Below are 19,598 nucleotides of genomic sequence, written 5' to 3'. Positions count from 1 at the left end.
GAAAACAGGAGCGCCATGAATTAATTACAGGGATTCATACTCATGTTACAGCTGCCTTTAGTTTACCTGACGTAGTTGTTTATGGGGTATGGTGGAACTACTGCAAGTTTAGCTCCACTGAAAAAAGCAACCAAACCTCAAACAGTCAAAATAAACAGAAGCATTTAGTTTAGTGACCTGAGCTCTCTGTGTGTGTGTGGTTGCATAGTCATTTTTACATGCTTTATTTCTTTTGTCAATGAAGGTAAGCATACTCTGGTGATTTGTCACACGCAGGAATGACCTCTAATTGCAGAGTCTCTAAGGTGTGTCGGGCTCTCTTTATCTGATAAATGCAGTTTATACTGGAAGTGCTCGCTGATGAGGTAAATGCTTCCACCTGGACCTACGGCTATGTTGCACACATGAGCTAACGTTCAACAGCAATCTGTCTCAACTTACAGAAAACAGACAACTTTTGTCACATTATCAATGAAAATATAAAATACATTGTTGTTATACTGTTGTCTCTATGAAACAATACATTTGTCTTCAGAGGATTAGCATTCCTGTGGCTAACTAAAGACACCCTTCTTACTTCTTTAGGCAATAAGAGGATACATACCAGCCAGATATTGCTAATCAAATGCACTTCATTAACTGACAGTGAGCAAGTGTTAGCACCTCTATAAAAACAAAAGTGTTGTCAGTTCGTTGGTCCAGTGTGTTCAGGTGTGTGTTAACGCAACGCCAAAAGCTTACCAGGACTGGACATCCCAGAGAATTCAACCAAAGATCATGGCGTGCAATGCACAGGGAAACTAACCGAAGAGTCAAAGAAAGAGCTCGACTTCAATGAAATAAATGGAAAAAGAAAAGTCAAGTAATCTGTGTGAACTGCACAGCAGCAATGCCACATCAAGAAGCAACTGGAACCAAAGATGGAGACAATAAAAAGTTCAGTGTTTGTGTTTGTGCCATATGATGTTTACAAAGTTGTATTTTAACTTGTACACATAAAACCAATTTTGCAAGGATAGGAAATAAACAAGACTGCATTCAAAATCCATGTTTATATAATGGTGTTCCTCTAAAAGCTATGATATCATGGTCTTCACATAGTTTTGCTGTATTATAGTAACAAGCACATAAGTGTACAAAGTGAGGAATATATGATAACAGCGACAGAAAAAGCCATAATTTATCAAGGCAGTAGTATAACACACAAAGCTTTTAAAATCTGATAAATCAAAATTGGATGAGAAAATTGATATTAATCCATGTATGATTAATATAAATATCCTTATTAGCTTATGATGGGAAACAAATGGATACAAGTAGTTTATTAGTGGTGCATTAGTCTAAAAGTTCAAATCTGCCTCTTCAATCATGCATGTACTCACTTGTGTTATATAGTAAATACAGTAAGTAGTGTTTTTATGCCACTTCCTGGACTATTTTTTGGCAGAGGGCAGTGACTTCATGGAGCCTTTGCTGTCTGCATGGCTACCTTTGGTGATCAAGCAAAAAGATTCAATCTATGTCAACATACCTGTCATTTTGTGCAGCCTAACATTAACTAAAGAGAAATGCTAAAGTAAGAAGAACAAGGCACCTGAATTTACAGTGAATCACATCTTTATTTGCTTGAATATTTCTTTTGAAAACCTCTTCTTCACCATGTTTTATCTGCTATCACACAATCTCACGAGAAAGGTTATTCCAGAGTTAGTTTATGAGCAGTGCGTACATTCGTGGCAATGAGGAGAAGACATTCATGCATCAGGAACCGTCAGCGCTACAGCACACGTCTTCTGTCCTCTACCTCTCTTAACTGCTCATTCATTCTTCTATCCTCCTAATCAGCACAGTAGCCTAGCAGAGTAATTAGTGTGCTGGATGCAGGCCACCATTGCTCATGAATAAAGCTTTGTTTAAGTTTCTTTCTTGCTGGCGTCTATTCTTTTTCATTCTCTCATTCCGTTGTTCTTGGTCATTCATTCTCTGGGAATTTGAAAGCCTTAGGTTGTTGTACATGCAGTGCAATCATTGGTTGTTGGGAAGGAGTATATTGTGAGTACCATCAATCAGAAAGGATCCATATGGAAACAGTTGAACTTGTGTTACTTTGAAAATGCACACAACCACACTCTGACTTAAGACCTGAATTAGATCAAGGTCTGATGCTCAAGAGGCCTCAAACCTGTTTAGCGTTAACTGCATTTCATGGGGGGTGGGGGGAGCGGGGTGACAGTGTATGAGCTTATACACTATATTTGTCATTTGTCTCACCTGGAACAGTGTCAGGGCTTTTGACTGAGTTCCCTTCAGGAGGGCTGTCTCCCACTATGTTAGGGTCATGGGCGCTGGGTGCTGGGTGGTAGGCTGGTGGTCTGGGGCCCTGCTCGTGGAGCAACTTCTTTGGGACTACAAAGAGAAGGAAGTAAAGCAAGGAAGGGGTTTGTAGGGAAATGAAAGACAGAACAGAGCATAATTAGACAATGCAGTATTGGAGTATTTGCAGGTAAAGGAGGTAAAGGACAATGCAGTATTTGTAAGGCAATATACTGGATTATATTTTCAAAGCAACCAGTTTTTAGTAAGAACTATCTTCTTCTCTACCCTCTAGTGCACACAGCTGTCTGTTGTTTCTGTTGCTGTTGTTGATAAGGATTAAGAGTCACATCAACTGCTGACTCATTTCATTAGGAGTCAAACAAAGGTAAACATACTCAAGAGTATGCTGTCACTGACAGTGTCAGACAGCGTTGTGGCCATGATTCACACACTCTTCCGGACCATGCATGCAAGTTCCCAAAAGTTACGCTGCCCCCGCCATCACAACCACCCAACCTAACAGTGTCCTGTTAGTCAAGGAGGTTTCACTCTTTCCCCAGACACAAACCTACTGGGCTATACATTCCTGCCGGCTCACATGTGGTTTTGGAGGCCGAGCCATGCTCCGGTCACCGTGTTTGTCCGCTCTGTCAGCCTGGCTGACAGTTTACAGCTGAACAGATGACTGTCTGTCCAGCTGTTGGTCATTCTTGCATTTTCACTGCTGTTTGCGAACAACGGCCACAAAGACAAATCTGCTGCTTTTTTTCCCCGTGAGATCATCAGTACTAATAGTAAAATTATGACATGAAAATTGGGGTAAAAATGCAGCATTTGTTTAAAGGACGACGATAAACACGCTGATCAAATTACCAGAGACGTATTTTGGCAGTGATCCAAGAGCCAATCAAAGCACAGGAAGGAGCAGAGCAGGCCACACTCCCCCGTTGCACTGGATGCTGCTTTTGGCTTGTGCACATTTTTCCAGTTGTAGGCAATGATGAAAAGATTGCACATGCACATTATGATACAATTTGTGTAATTATACTCTTTGTGACTTATTGGACAGTACTGGCTGATAAGAAATGCTGGTGGCCACAGATACATGATCTTCCTACTAAACCTGTTCTTCCACAACAGGACAATTAAGCAGACAAAGAGCTCTCTTTGAAGAAGCAATAAATAAAGATGGAGGATATGGCTGCTTAAGTAAACCAGTATGTTGCCTCTACTTTGCAGGATGCATTTATGGTGTTTAAGACCAAAATTAATATGCAAACCATTTTCTTAAGGTTGACTTGGTTGTGTTTTGTGCCGTGCATCAAAGAAGAATGAGACAACACGGGAATGTGGAGAAGACTGAAGTATTTCCTTGTGCAGGAGGTTAAGTGATTAACTCAATTTGTATTTCTGCAGACACTAAAAACAGTGAAGGCTCAAATATCTGAAGGACTTCAAAACTGTGCAGGCTAGAAGATTATAAGAGAATATACCATCTATACCATTTTAACTTCTGACAATTAAACAAAGAGAGCAACAGACGTGAAAAAGACGTTTTTCTTACAGCAGTTTAAAGACTGCACTTAAAGTAGTTTCACCAGCTCTTGTTCCTAGAGGACTTCGATCTAACAGGTCTGACTTTAACCTCCTCAACATCAAGTAACAAGTAGCAAATGATTTCTGATCTTTGTTTCAGTTTCAAGAAGACCATTAGCAACGTAGTTTCTCACCAGTTGTATAAACATACATGTATATTTGTATTTTTACATATTCTTGGGCAACATACTGAAACCAGTGTTGCTCCTGATGTGTGAATGTTAGATAGAAAGCACTTGTATGAATTTGTGTGTGAATGGTGAATGAAAAATGTTTTTTAAAGCACTTTGAATGCTTGAGTAGAAAAGTGAAAATGAGATTTTCATATCTGTAAAAAACTTTATGTAATTGTGTTATCTCATGTGCGATCTGTCAACAGAAAAGATTTTTAAAAATGAGACTTAGAAGCCCAAATTTACCCTGGTTTGGTTGGGTCAAACTAAGAGGAGATTAAAAAAAATAGCAAAATTAAGAAGTGAGATTTGGCCTGGCAGGTTCCCTTGTTCCCTCTCATCAGTCTGAGACACTAATCACAGGGCTTACAACTCCCCCCTGCCATGTTGCCGTGGTCCCATGCCACGCCCTTATTATAGGCTTCTGATTGGTCCTAATTGGCTGCACATGTGGACCAGAGTCACAGCCGAAAGAGGGCACAATGTGACTTATACACACTGTGAAACATGCATTTTCTTCACTAACAAAAGACTATGTAATCAGATGCATTACCTGGCCAATGCACATGCACACACAGTCCATCAATCATCCAAAACAACAGTCTGCCAAGTTTTTCTGTACAATTTATTTCCTAGCAAAAAACAGTACAGTATAGTATAGTATATTGACTGCTGCCTTTCTAAAAATAAGTGTCAAAAAACTAAAACCCCTCAAAATAAGCGACCGCAAACCACGCTTAAGGAGCCAAGCATTTAAACTAAATCAGTAAAAGAGAGACAGAGGAGTGCAAGGGAGCGAAACCAAGCACATAAATCACACTCTCCAGCCTTCGTTATAATGACATGGTCACATAAATGTGGAGCAAATGAGTCCTCGAACTTCTTAATATAACTCTGCTACATGGGATCTGTCCCAGAACGGTACCTCTCAGAGCCCTGGATCGCCACAGGGAGCGAAGATACGAGGCGGGAAAGAGTGCCCTTAACAATGGGCTGTGTTTACACTGGCAGAGCCCAGCTTTGTTTTCACTGGGCTCTGCAGGCCAGAGAGTGTGTGCATGTCTGTATGTGTCTGTGTTTGTGAGCCATATGCTGACCATTGCAGAACACATTTGGGACAAAGCCCTATAAGCCAGAGGGGATATAATGAAATATTAAACCATAGTAAATCTCAAAGGCCTCGGCCAATAATTTGCACATACTTTTGCCTTTATGGGTTTACACGGGAGACTGCTGAAGACTAGATGTTTGAGGTATTGTTTAAGGGCATCCTTGATGGTTGGTCAGCTTCAGCCGTTTAAAATTTGACCCCAAAAATGAGCGCAAGAAACTGTAAAATAGACATCGAGACATTGCATAGAGATGGGAGTCGTTTCCCGTGTCAGAAACTTCCAGAGTTTGTTTCAAATGAGATATTTATCATTTCAAAAATAGCTCGACTCTTTAATCTGTTGTATAATGGATAATGCATGCGGTTAGATGGCAAAACACATAACAGATTGGGTAATACATTTTTCTTAAATGGACTCTTCAAAAGAACCAGTCCACTGACACAATGTGCACGCACACGTGTGCATGTGTGTAGGAAGTCTGAGCAAAAACGTCTGGTTTTCATCAGCACACAGCCAGTGCCAACTTAATCTAAGACATTAAAGTGCTGGTTAAGGCTCCACTTTCACTTGATACACACATAAAGGCAGTGCCTCAAAAAACTTAAATCAATGTTTATGGACACTCAGATTCACAAAATGCTTTTAATGTTCTATTACATCCTTTCAAGTCTCACAGGCAGGCATGCAGACAGACATCTGCATGCACACACTCATGAAGCCATCCACCAACTCATACACATACACACACACAGTCATTTTTCACTTAGCTAATGGCATTCCTGCAAAATAACATGCAAGGTGAATAGGGCAGAAGCTGAAGGTGTTGAGATTGCATTCCTCCTCTCCCTCCCTTTGCTCTTTCTCTCCAACCCACAGCGTAACACTCTAACACCATCCAGCTGACAGCAGCTTATTGGGCTTGGGTATCACTGTGTGTGTGTGTGTGTGTGTGTGTGTGTGTGTGTGTGTGTGTGTGTGTGTGTGTGTGTGTGTGTGTGTGTGTGTGTGTGTGTGTGTGTGTGTGTGTGTGAGAGAGAGAGAGAGAGAGAGAGAGCACATTTAATAGCAGTGTGGGAGGCTGACAGTATTCAATATGCAGAATGATTTTGCATTTTTCAGATAAGAATGGTATAAAACAACATAAGTGCATAAGTGTAATACAAAGCTGGGGTCTTACAGCCATGTTCATCTCCCAAATGCACTACTTCGACCTCACACAGTGAAAATTTATGTTTTTTTTCTCTAAATATCCCCGTGCCTGCATGACTGAGAGCACGTGTGTCGGTGAGCATGATTAACACACTCATTCTTGTCTTATGTATACAAAGTAGACCAGCTTTTGCACCAGTAATGTGAACTCTACCAAGGGACTGGTGGTCTACACCGAGGACCTTTCCTGGTTCTGCTCCATTTTTATGTGAGTTTGGGGAACCCAAATTACTTATATTACTCCATTAGGTTTAGTAGTAGTGTACATGCATGTGTGTACAAAAATACTGCACAATGAGACTGTGGTATCCATAAAGGAGAATGCCAGTGGTTTTAGTTCATTAAATATAAATGGTATCAAATTTATACAACTTGACTGTTTTATGATGCATGCTGTAAGTCTTACATTTACTTTCTAGATCAGCATAGCTGTAAATTTACATTTTTATGCTACATGAGCTCAAAGACGTTCGTTTTCACAAAACAACCACTTTTTGCCTCCCACACCTGTGAAATACTGAAATGGAAAATACAGAACACACAGATGTTAAACTTTACTTTGTGACTGTGCTTAAAAAGTCATTATTTTGCTGCCAAGGAGCCATACTTGTACTTTTTTTAAGTAGTCTTGATCAGTAATTCTTGAGTCTTTCTAAATGTCTTTCAAAGTTTTTCTTTGGTTTTTCTTTTTCCTTTTCACTCATTTTCAATCTAGTCCTTCTTTGTGACTGGGGTATTTTATTTGTTTGTAAGGCCACCTAACATGACCTATGAATCATTCAAGCAAAAAAGGCACCTACACACTGGAGGCTCTGTCATGGTTTGGGGCTGAATTTCAGCCAATGCTTTTGGGGATCTTGCCAAAACTGATTGAAAAGTGCTGTCAGATTTTGATCCAACATGCAGCATCATTTGGAAAGCATCTAATTGGCAATGACTTAATTTCTGAGCATGACAAACATCCTCAAACATATTGCTGATGCAGTAAAGGCATACGTGCATAGGAAAACACACTGTCGAACACTATCAATCATGGATTACCCTCCTGAGACCCCAGACCTTGACACTGAGTAAGCAGTATTGGAACATCTTTAAAGAGAACGCGACAAAAGGCAGGCAACATCCAAAGAAGAGCTTTTATTGTCCCTCTGGAAGCTTGTTAGAATTTTGCCTCATGTACTTTATCTCCATGTACGCTTTCAGATGTTTTAATAAATTACTGCATGTATTTATTGAAAAATATTTAAAAAATGAGATTAATTTGAAAAAACTTTGAGAAAATTTGAGAATCAAGCCTCACATCTTGGGGGGGTGGAGAAACCTTTTCTGCTTTATGTTTTGGCTCAGATGCTTAAATGAATAATGCAAAAAGTTGCGTCAAGTTATCTTGTCAGTGTGGATTGTTAAAGCTCGAAATAAACAAAGGCCATGTCCTGATGAAGCTTTTCTAATATGCAGTAATGCAGGTATGCAGTCCGTGTAAGACCCATTATGAAGGTGATGCAGTCTAAAAGCATCCAGAGTCAGGATACTGTGGGTTGGGAATGCATTCCAGAATGGAGAGAGTGGAACAGCTCAAACCCTCAAACCCTGCGTAGAATTTTTCCCCATTTACTTTAATGGATAACACACATCCCTCTGCTGTGAGATACCCACAAATGCTAATGTATGCAAACACACATACACACAGATGCCCCGGCATGGGACCTCAACATGAACACTCTCACTTCACCACAACCATTGGTTAAACTTCCAAATCCCAGCTGTGTGGGGTATTTAAACAGTCCACACACACAGTTGGCATCATCCACACAGATTCAGAGATAGAAATAGATGCTCTGTTGACAGCGCGGGGGTCATAACAATCAGTGAGAAAATCACTCAGCTGTGGCGCTATCCCCTCAGACCCCACACAGACACATGCTAGAGTTTATATCTTCACCCATGACCTCACTCCGAGTTTTAAGCATACATAAAAAAGTAGGCACTGAACAAATCCATTCAGCCTAAATATGAAGCAAAGACAGCCCAACTTGTGTCTCCTGCTATGTTAACATGACATATTTCTCCATTTATAACTCCTATCCAGAACACATTTTTAATGCTGGAAGTGTACTTAAATGACCATCTCTCCCACCCACTTTCTTTACATACCTAACACTCTGCTACTATCAAATCTTTAGTGGCTGGATGTGGGAGAGTCAGGCCACACTAGAGATCAGCAAAAGCTCAGCATTATCTGATGTTCCACTGGGCAAACAAGGATGAGACCAGCGCTGAATCATCAAATCAAGCCACCCGCCTAAACGCACTCCTTCATGTCAGTGTTGTGAGGTAATGGGATACTGGGTTTTTAGTGTGCAGAGGGCTGATGAGACCAGCAAATGACATAGTCCTTTTGCATACAGGACAGAGGGCGTGAGTTACTGAAACAAAGCAGAGAGGGAAAAAACTGTTGTGAAATAGACGTGCCGTCTACAAACCCGACGTGACAGAAATAAAGGCAACAACTTTCAACAAGCATGTTCCAACATATGTCAAGGCTGATCTAAACAATGGTGCTATCTTTAGCTTCAAGCAACAACTGGCTGTGCAAAGCAGTTAATAAAATCAACACTTGGCAACATGAAGTCTACTGGGGACCTGCTACTTCGATGAAAGATAAACTGTGATGCTACTACGCAAAATTAGGATCATATTTAATAATGCCTTGTCATATACAAATGAATCAGTGTAAGTCTTTGTGCACTGTTTAGTCAACTTTATTAAAGGTTGGCAGTTACTAAGCATGTTGGCAGTCCACATTCTTTCATTCTCGCTCAGTCTCTTGCACGCCTGAACAAAAGACTTCATTAGGCTTTAAATTAGCAGTGACAGACTGAGCTCTAAAGTGACAAAAAGACAAGTTAATGCCAATATCATTCATACTGACGTGAAACGCTCAATTAAATTACTTTAATTTTCCACTTCAGCTCCCTCCTTGCCATCTGTTCATGGAGGAATGATCTGTAAGCCTGCCTAAACAGAATATATGCCATCAGTAATAAGCCAACGTTTTTGTCAGTGATATAATAGGATCAACAACTAAGAGTGGATAATGACGATGAGCTGCTCTCTCTTTAAGGGTACCCTCCACATAAGTCAGCTTTCTTCTGATTGGCTCCCCTTTGCAAACAAAAGGACTGGGGAGCAGGTGTGTGGAGCTGGCTGAAACAGAGCATTTAGAGCAACCTTAAGCCTGAGCTTTTGGATGACCTAATATAATAAGAATTAATCATTGTAACACTATAACTGACACTCACAAGCCACTTTATTAGGTACACCTGCGCCTCAAAACAAATAGGCAATCAGTGAATTTTGGCATGTAGACAAGGTCAAGGCAACCTGCTGAAGTTCTAGCTGAGCATTAGAGTGTCGAAGCAACGTGTTTTATGAGGCTTTGAATGTGCCATTGTTGTTGGTGCCAGATGGGCTCATCTGATATACTAGGATTTTCTCATACAACCATCTCTAGGGTTTAAAGAGAATGGTCCAAAAAAGAGAAAATATCCAGTGAGCAGGTTTTCTCTGTGCAAAAACGCTTTGTTGACGCCCCAGGTCAGAGGAGAATGGCCAAATTGCTTCTATCTGATAGGAAAGCAACAGTAACTCAAACCACTCATCACAGCATTGCTGAACACAACATGTGAAACCTTAAAGCAGATGGGCTACAGCAGCAGAAGACTATACCATGGTCCACTCTTGTCAGCTAAGACCAGGAAACTAAAGCTACAATCCATTTTTCCAGTCCAAAATTGGACCAAGAGTGGTAAAACTTTGCCTGAAGAGATGAGTCTGATTTCTGCACTGACATTTGGATGGTAGGGTCATGTAGTTGGTGTAAACGACATGAAAGCATGAATCAGTCCTGCGTTCTATCAACAGATTCAGCCAGTTTTGGTGGTTCAATGATGTGGATGATATTTTCTTGGCACGCCCCTTAATAACAGTTGAGCATTGTTTGAACACTAGAGTGCACCCATCTTCTGTTGGATGCTTCCATAAAAAACATAATGCACCATGTCACAAAGCTCAAATCAACAAACTGGTTTCTTGTACATGACAATGACTTCACTGTACTCAAACGGCCTCCACAGTCACCAGATTTCAGTCCAATAAAGCACCTTTTGGATGTGGATGTGGAATCAAGATTCTTATCAGGGCTGTGCGACCAACAAATCTGCAACAACTCTGTGATTCTATCAAATATCGATGAGCAACGCATCTATCATCTTGTTGAATCTATGCCATGAAGCATTAAATCAGTTCTGAGGTGGTGTTCAAACGTGGTTCTAGCAAGATGTACCTAGTGAAGTGTCTGGTCAGTGTATATATGACACAATGCATAAGAGGTTAATTTTAAATTAAACAATTTAAAAATAAGGAATAATAAAAGTGGATGAGATGCAAGTAACAGTAAAAGTTAGACAGACACTCCTTCACACCAAAGACGAATTCTCAAAGATTGACTGAAGTCGGCATTGAATAGGTCTCATTGAACTCCATTAAGCTAAGGAGCAAACAGAGAGCAGTGGGTACAAAGATAGTATGGTTCTGTCATTAATGCTTTAAAGGTATGATCCAATTGTGTGCTGCTGTCAATCCAAACTGTGGTCACACTTTTTCTCAACAGAGTAATAGATTAATGCTTTTCTTGTTTATAAAATCAGTGCAAAGCCTCAGCTTCAGAGTAGAAGAACTATACAATTTAGCAAGTTAACGTAGCAATTGTGAGAAAAGACAGTTAAGACCCTGTGACAGTATAACCTCACAGTCAATTGCAGTGTTTAAGACCTTTGTATAACACACAGTCTTTTCAGTAAACACTAGAATGGACTAAATTACATTACAGCCCGTTGTTCTAAACAATGGAATACACACTCATAACCGCATAACACAAAAGTTTCAGCATCTGTGTTTCATTACATGCTCTGTGATTTGATTTAGACCATCTCACTCGATTCTTCCCTCTTTATCAGTCTGTTTAAACACTACCACCTGCCTCATATAGCACTTGTCTATCATATGTGCTCCTGTGCCCTGTCATTGTCAGGTAATTACACAAACCCAAAGTGAGAGTGAATCATAACTGACAGCTTTCAGACAAAGTAATAGCCTTCTGTATTCCAGAGACAAAAACCTAATGATAACTTAAGCACCATCGTGCTTAAATTGAAGCGTGGGAGTTGACTTGCTCTCGTGTATTTAAATACATGAGCCGTATTTTTTTCTCCATGTGCTGACAGAGCGCTGGGCTATATTAGTGGTCAGGCCTGCACAGCAATAATAACAGTGAGGTCTGGGTCAGCCTGAGTCCGTCATCGGTCTTATCATGACAAATGCACACTGCACACACAAATGGATGAGACTACACACGGTTCGTTTAGTCTACTACCAAAATGCAGGGTGTGAGCTGGGTATTGTTTGAAAATCTTTTGAAAACAGTTCTCTAACATTACACTTTGGTTGACACAGAAGCCAATTAGAAATGTTGCTATCATCAAATACTGTCTAGAACTGGCTACGGACACCTTTTTAAATAGGTACATTAACAAATTTTGGTTAATACCAAAAAGTAGAGGCTCTATAACCCACCCATACACTTGCCCAATGTCTCCCACCTAAGGGGAGTTTTGACACTATTTTAATATGGACTATTATTAGAATCAGTTCCAAAAATAGATTTTAGGAGGCAACTTCTATCGCAGACTGCCCTCAACAGCTGCTTGTGATCAAGAGGAGGGAGGGGAGACGAGATAGGAAAAGATGAGCAGAACTGCTAAAAACATTTCCTTTATCTGCTAGTTTTTAGTTTTCTTGGCATTTTCACAGGGGAGCACATGCATTACTGCATTTGGGTTTCTTATATATACAATCTCAAATTCAGTTGTTGCAAACATGTGTCCTATGAGGCCTCAAAGCTTTGGCACTCCATCCCCATTGCAGATGCTTTTTGAGTACAGTTGGTTATCTATTTGTGTTGCTGCCTGTATTTGTGTGTGTGTTTCCTGACTCGTTTTGCCTGTGTCAACCTAGATCACGGTCTTTAAAAGCAGATGCATATACATGGCCTCAGGGGTAAGAGAGAGCAGACAGACAGAGAACAAGAGGCCATCAGAGAGAGAGGAGTGACAGACACAGAGGCAGCCAGAGACACTTTTACAGCAGTCTTTAAAATAAACACCTGCTGCCGTGGCTGAAGTGCCTGGCGGACGTTAGAGATCCAGCATGTAGCCAGCATGTGCTTAGATGATGAAAGGGAGCTCATGGGGTTATAACATGATAAACTATCTTTTAAATCCTTGTCTCTCTCTCTTAGACATATTCTTTATAAGGACAAACACACACACAATTCAAATGTGCATTCAGGCCTGTGGAGGAGGGTAAATGCACATAAAACTCTGTTGACACACCAATCAAATTCTACAGCACAAATGTGGATCTGAATAGTTTACACAGGGTAACAGAGGAAGGAGGTCCCGAAGGTTTTATCTGCCCAAATATCTAGAAGGCAATGTACACTGGCCTTTGTAGTTGGCAGCAAATTACTGAGTACATTAAAGCAAAGTACCCCTCTGTACTGTAGTGTACAGTCAAGCTAGCAAGCATCATTTATTTATATAGCATTTCACACAGGAGTCAAAGTGCTTTACAGAAAAGCATTTACGAAAATACCAAAATGACAGAGAGAATTAAAGAGGACAGAAGATAAAAGACTACAAATGTAAAACAACAAAGAAAAATTCTACAGGGCAAAAACTGCACACAAAATGAAACAGAGTTCAGAGTAGTACAAGAATTAAAGGACAGAATCTACATTGCATAGAACTCGCACATTTAAAGACACTGCCAGAGTTTACGCATATGTCTTATGGCAGGCTTTTGACAGTGAGTTGTGGAAGTCAATACAAGATGAGATGAATGCATAGATGAATCTCCAGCTCCACTATAGAGAATATGGATCTGAATTCACTAATATTTCTAAGACGTAATAAAATTAGGTTAAAAGAGCTGTTTCACATGGGTGTTGAAGGGCAGGAACTGATTGAAAATACCCTTTAGATTACGTTTATTTAATCTAACAGTTAGTAGATTAAATAATGATTAATTAAATAAAGGAATAGTACAGAGGGTGTCTATACTATTCCAATGTACCTGAGAGGTACATTGTCTGGGCCAGCGTCTAGAAACTGTCGCACTGAGCTGTATTTTTATTTCACTGATAGCCTGTAGGCAGCTCATTAGTCATATAAATAATTAACTTATTAACCACATATGGACTGAAGGAAAAATAAAGCTGGACATCATGGTGAATAAGTGATATCTAATGTTAAAACTCTCTTCAATGTATCTGTCTTAAATGTAACAGATATAAAATGAACTACAGGGGTCCCAGAACCACACCCTGTGGGGCACCACAGATCACAAATTTGACATTAGAGTCCAACACAGGCAGAAATTCATGTAGCCTCTTAATTAGCGCTTGATGTTTAATACTAAAACAGAGAAATCACCTGCGCCCAAGGGCACTGCAGGTCATTTAATAGTCTAAGAAGAGTAGTTTAACTGCTCTGACTGACAGCTGTGGTAGAAACTGTGTCTCTATAGTATACAGTATATCCTTAACAGAACTAAGATTAAAAAGGGATTTAAAATATAGATCTTACGGACAGCAGGATCTAGGTTTGGTTTCTTCAAAATGGGGTACATTGTAAGTCATCCAAAAGACAAATTAGTATTTTTAATAGCTACAGTAGAGCCAATAGTTTGCAAGACTCCTAACAATGGGGGCTGGAGGATATCTTCATATTTTAAATCACAAACATCAGTTCTTGTAAGCTAATGTAGAAAGTCCAGAACAGTAAGCAGAGGAGGTGAGCTAAGTTTCAAAAGATTCTGGCACTGATGTTCACTGCTTTAATAAAAAAGAGAAGAAAGGGAAGTTATTACAATTATAATTTTTACCAGTCATCTCCCCAATAGGGTCTGAGGTTTTTACTAAAAAAAGTTGTGTCAGTATTTGGATGGAAATATATTAGTTATGAAACATCAATTTTCTCTTTATTTTAAAACAAGCTTTGTTATGACTTTAAATAATTAAGACATGTACATTTGAAGAGATCTCAGGGAGCAGATAATGGGAGAATGATAATAGTGTAGTAATGCTAAAGGATAGAGTTACTAGCAAAAGGCAGTTGACCTAACATACAGTACTAAATACTAAGACTGAAAGCAATATTTCAGCTCCTTGTCAGATGAGAAGATCTGTGCAGTTTAATTCACACTGTGTTATGAATCTTTCCTGTAACAAAACGTTGTAGAACCGCTAAAAAGAAGTGGAACAGCTGTGGAGTTAGAAAATGCACTGTGACCAGTAAGAAGGGTATCAACAAAAAAGGGATTCTGCAGGGGGTGTGGTGCTTATTTAACAGAAGGGAGACACAAACATATCCTGACACATGTGTCAACACTTAACACTAACTCACACACACACACACAATGGAGAACATCCTTTGAGCACATTGAGCTGTTGACCTTTAAGAACAGCAGAGAAAGAAAAACAAGAAGAGAAAAGAAACTGATCATTTCTCATAAATTATGCTAATGAGTTAGCTTTGTAGGTAGGTGAGTCAAAAGAGTTATTTTGACTGGTTTCCTGTCTTTATACCACACTAACATTCTTACTGCTCTGTAAGCACATTTAACCAGCAGATGTGAGAATGATTTCAACTATCACTTAAATGAAAGTAAGCATATGCTAATGAGTTTATCTGAATTTATTAAAGTGAGTAATAATGTTTTCTTAATTTTACAGCCTTGACAATTTTTAAGTAACATTTTATGAGTTGGGCATTTTAATGTAGACGTTTGTTAAATGCTCTTGTAGAGTTAGCTAGCAGCAGTATGAGGAGCCAAAGGCAGTAGAAGACCACCCACGAGCTCACCAGCCCTGACCTTTATAGGGCAACTGTCATATTAACTCTGCCAGAGCAGAAATCATGTGATCAAAACACAGAACATGTGGCTGTCTATAAGATTTTTAAAGAGGCTCGCATTTTTTAATGCATTTTTATGTTTCTCTCAATGTATTTTTTTACTGTTGTATCTACATAGTAGAACATTATTTCATTCATTTATCCATAACAGATCCTAGAGCTTTTCTGTCTCCACCGCTTTACCAAATTATTCACCGGCTTCTTTACAGTCAATCAACTTCCTGACACTTCTGAATTGGTACTTCACTCTATTTTAATGTGTCAAGGACTATGACAACAGAGACCTGATGAGTGTTTCCCTCTATTAGCCCAGCTACCAAAATCTTAGATTATATAAAGGAGCATCCCACAATCTGTCTGGTTTGGAGAAGGCTATAACTAGACCTACGGAGCCCTGGATCCAGTGCATCCACTCAGGCCTTGCCAAACACAACTTGGAGGTCTGGCTTGGCCTCAGCTGACGGACGTCTTTATGTGCGTCAATTAAAAACAAACACGGAAAGCGGAGAGCGGAGCGTCCAGCTTTTCAGTGTGGGCCTAAGTGTGGAAAATCCCCATCGGACAGGGTTAGACAGGGAAAAACCAGTGAAAAAGTGAAAGACATGCAACAAAAAGGGAAGGGTACTTTGAGCTGATGTACAAGATGTCCATTTGATACATTTTCACTTTCCCAGTTTTGCTGCCATAGAGAGTGAAGAAGAACAGAGTGGGGATTATCTCGGCTAATCCACACAGCTCTGTTACTGTTATAAGAGCCAAGATCCAAACACTGGCCAGACTGAGAAAACAGCCATTTTAGCCACAGCATATACCCGAATGACAGCTCAAAATGTGCATTTCTTTTCTGCACTGAGTGCTTAGTGTACTGATATTTTTATCTGAATAACATCCTCACTTTTTAACGAAAACAAGCGTGAAAAGAGTGAAATAATGCATTATTACAATATATCAGCCACTGAGCATGCTCAATACGATTCAGTGACAGAAGTCAGAGGTTCCCACACATTTTTAGCAATGCTATTATATCACATTTGGATCACATGCAACCACATGGGCCAGTTTGTACCAACATAAATGACTAGGTGTATGGCAGCCAATCATAATCCCTCCAATAGCACACGTGCACGCACACACACACACACACACACACCTCAAGAGTAGCAGAACCTAATCGGGCACTGGTGTCATGTTGCAGACAGGAAACAGATGGGCTGCTGGGAAAAAAGGAGAAAAAAAGCATGCCAAAGAAGGCCAGAAAGAGAATGCCTCCCTCCCTCCTTTTCTCTCACCATCCCTCCTTCCATCATCCCTTCATCCTCAGCTGGAAGGGAAAGGAAGAGTGAGGCCATGGTGGTGTTTGGAGCGTAGATCAGCGGGTTCTGGCTCAAGATCAGAGTGCTGGAGTTCTGTGGCAGATTTTTAAATAACAGCGCAGCATGGTTCTACTGTACTGGGCTAGGCTGAGGCTCAGAGCCTGTAGGCTATTTAAGAAAGACTTTGGGATACATCCCACAGAGTGAAAATATATTTTAAGCCTACAAGCAATAATATTGCTGTCAAGTGTTGCATCTAAAATCAACCCCATTATCCTTTATTTATTCATATGAAAGTGTGATTGAGATTAAAATCTATTTTTGAAGAGGCACCAGAAGTTAAATATATGGTATATGGTATAAAGAAAATGAATTTGAAATGGTAACCTTAGGACACGCCCACAGAGCACTGGATTAAGGTATCAACACCACTCTCACCTTTAGATGGTCATCACTTACCTGAAACAAGGAACCGGTTACCCTAGGTTAGGCGAAAGACTGGATTTCACCAGCCTGGCTTGTTTGGTACAGTCAAAAACACCACTTGGGCCCAGTAATTAACTTTAATTTCTTTTTCTTGTCTTTTCGTAAACAACAGAAATGCACCTTTTTCTTCCCAAGGAGGAACCAACTGTAACCAGTATTGTAACTCCATGTAAAACTAGGCAGTGGTGTTTTTAAATTGCTGGTGTAATTATGCCTATTTTAGGAGTGGGCAGGAGAGGCTGTAAAAACTATACTTTCTTTTCTTGAAATAATACTGAAAGCTAGTGCAACAGAAATGCTACCAGAGATCTGGACACAAGCAACAATGGCTACCATGTGGATTTATTATACACTCTATACTCAGCCCAGCTTTGTGTTGTTGATGCATTCATTCTGATTAACTTGATCAGTATCATGTTAATAGACAAAAATGATGATGACACAAACTACAAAAATAAAAAGCAAAAACCTGAACTACCCTTTGATTCAGACATATTTATTATACTGCTCTGTAAACAGTAGACAGAAAAAAGTTGGACATCTACCATTGAACACTGGAGAATAACGACACCTGAATTCCTTAAGACATATTCTGTTAAGATTATTTCCTTCAGCATATCCTTATACTGTGTGTGACAGCAGCTGATAAGAGATAACCTTTGACCCTGAAAACAACAATTAAAGGTCAATATTCTCTACAGCAGGGCCACCCTCCACACAGGACAAGTGATAAGTGGACTGACCTCGGCTGTTTGAGGCATCACATTTCTACTTGAGCTCTGTGTCCTGCAGATTGTTTCAGATACTTATCACGGTAATTCTCTCATGCCAGAGCTAGGACAGCTCATATGATGTCCATGCTATTTGAAAAGATTTTTCAATCAATTCTCTGAGCAAATTTGTGGCATAAATAGTGTCCTGATGTCAGGTTGAGAACATAATGCTAAACTCGGAGTTATGGACTTCAATGCAAGGCCAGAAAAAATGTTTGCTTTTTAATATGTTCATCCAGAAATACCATAAAAAATTAGCCCCAAAGTTCAGGCCTTATCTTAAATTACAAGCACACATTTACGTAGCAGCAGATGTTCTCCAGTCTAAGAAAAACGAACACACATCTGTAGATATTCATTTAATGCTTCATTCGAAAACCCTGGGCTGTAAAATCTCAAGACATCATTAAGCATGTCTGCTAATTTCTAAAACCTGAACTACAACAGCGATAAAACTACCAAGGCAACACAATCCACAACACATGTTTACTGTATATTAAAACCTATCACATGTGTCCTGAGTTAAAACACATGTTTAGATAAAACAAGCTTCATCTTGAATTCTCTTCACTGAGATGCTGGGTCTTCATTAAATCTGTTCCCTGTAATCCTGCTGCATATTTTAACCTTTATTGGAGGTCTCAGTGGATTTCTGAGGAGAGTTTGGGCTTTTTGAAAGTCTGCTGACATCTAATAAGGACTCAACCAGGCCCAAAACATAAAAGAACATATAAGAAAACAAAAAAAAAATTAAAACATATAAGATTTAGATCATAAGAAGTACTGTAACTTTACACAATGTGAGCAAAACCTTACAGAGCACACACCAGACGCTCAAACTACATTTTTGATTAACTGTTTAAAAAGCATTTGTGATGGTGCCTTTCTTAGGCCCATCTTTAAGCAGTTTTTCTTTTCTTTTCTTTTCTTTTCTTTCCTTCTTCTTCTTCTTTTTTTTTTTTTTTTTTTTTTACAATTTTACCACTAAACTTTCTAAAATACATTTCCCTGCATTGCTTTGCTTATGCAGCACATGCTTCTGGGCTCAAAGTGATCTTCGAGTCTCAGAACAAATTGAGTTTAATGGGGACGAGCCGGGGTGAGGTGGGATGAGGCAGGGTGAGCTGGGCTGTAAAAACACACCACATGCTACTCCAAACCAGCCTCCAAAGAAGAGAAGAGCAGCATTAATGCAGCATTACTCCATACAGCAGATCCAACTCTCACAGGTGACCACTTCAAGCCATTCTTCATGAACTTGAACGTGTCTGGAAACTTCGGGCAGCCGTAAAAGCAAACTTAATTTTTCACACTCTCCCAGTATAACTACACTGTCAAACACCATCCATCATTTTGACTCTAAGCAGGTTAAACCATTCACAGTCATTGGCAGATACCGGCTGACCCACGTCTGGTATACATGCACACACACAAACTCGACCAGACAGGTAAGTAAGCAAACATCCGCACCGTTGGTAAAACACTGACATGAGTAGACAAAGCTAACAGTACAATGCTCTTTATTTCTCCGGTCTACTATGAACGTGCTTCAGTGGCCAACATATTTAAGGACACATTCTCGCTG

General features: G+C 39.8%; 1 protein-coding gene across 3 annotated transcripts in view; it reads right to left on the bottom strand.

Moving 5' to 3' along the window:
- Window positions 1-19,598, bottom strand: part of LOC116324162 (protein eva-1 homolog A) — a 75,763-nt gene that overhangs the window by 3,938 nt on the left and 52,227 nt on the right. For 2 of the 3 annotated variants that reach the window (XM_039599368.1, XM_039599369.1), the window contains one exon: window positions 2,272-2,406. In XM_039599368.1, coding sequence (XP_039455302.1) covers window positions 2,272-2,406 — 135 coding nt within the window. Of the gene's footprint in view, window positions 1-2,271; window positions 2,407-4,331; window positions 4,443-19,598 lie in introns of those variants that run through there. The other variant, XM_039599370.1, reaches the window with a different exon arrangement.

Source organism: Oreochromis aureus, linkage group 15, assembly GCF_013358895.1.
Source record: "Oreochromis aureus strain Israel breed Guangdong linkage group 15, ZZ_aureus, whole genome shotgun sequence".
Taxonomy (NCBI): Eukaryota; Metazoa; Chordata; class Actinopteri; order Cichliformes; family Cichlidae; genus Oreochromis; species Oreochromis aureus.
This window is presented reverse-complemented; position numbering and strand designations above follow the sequence as displayed.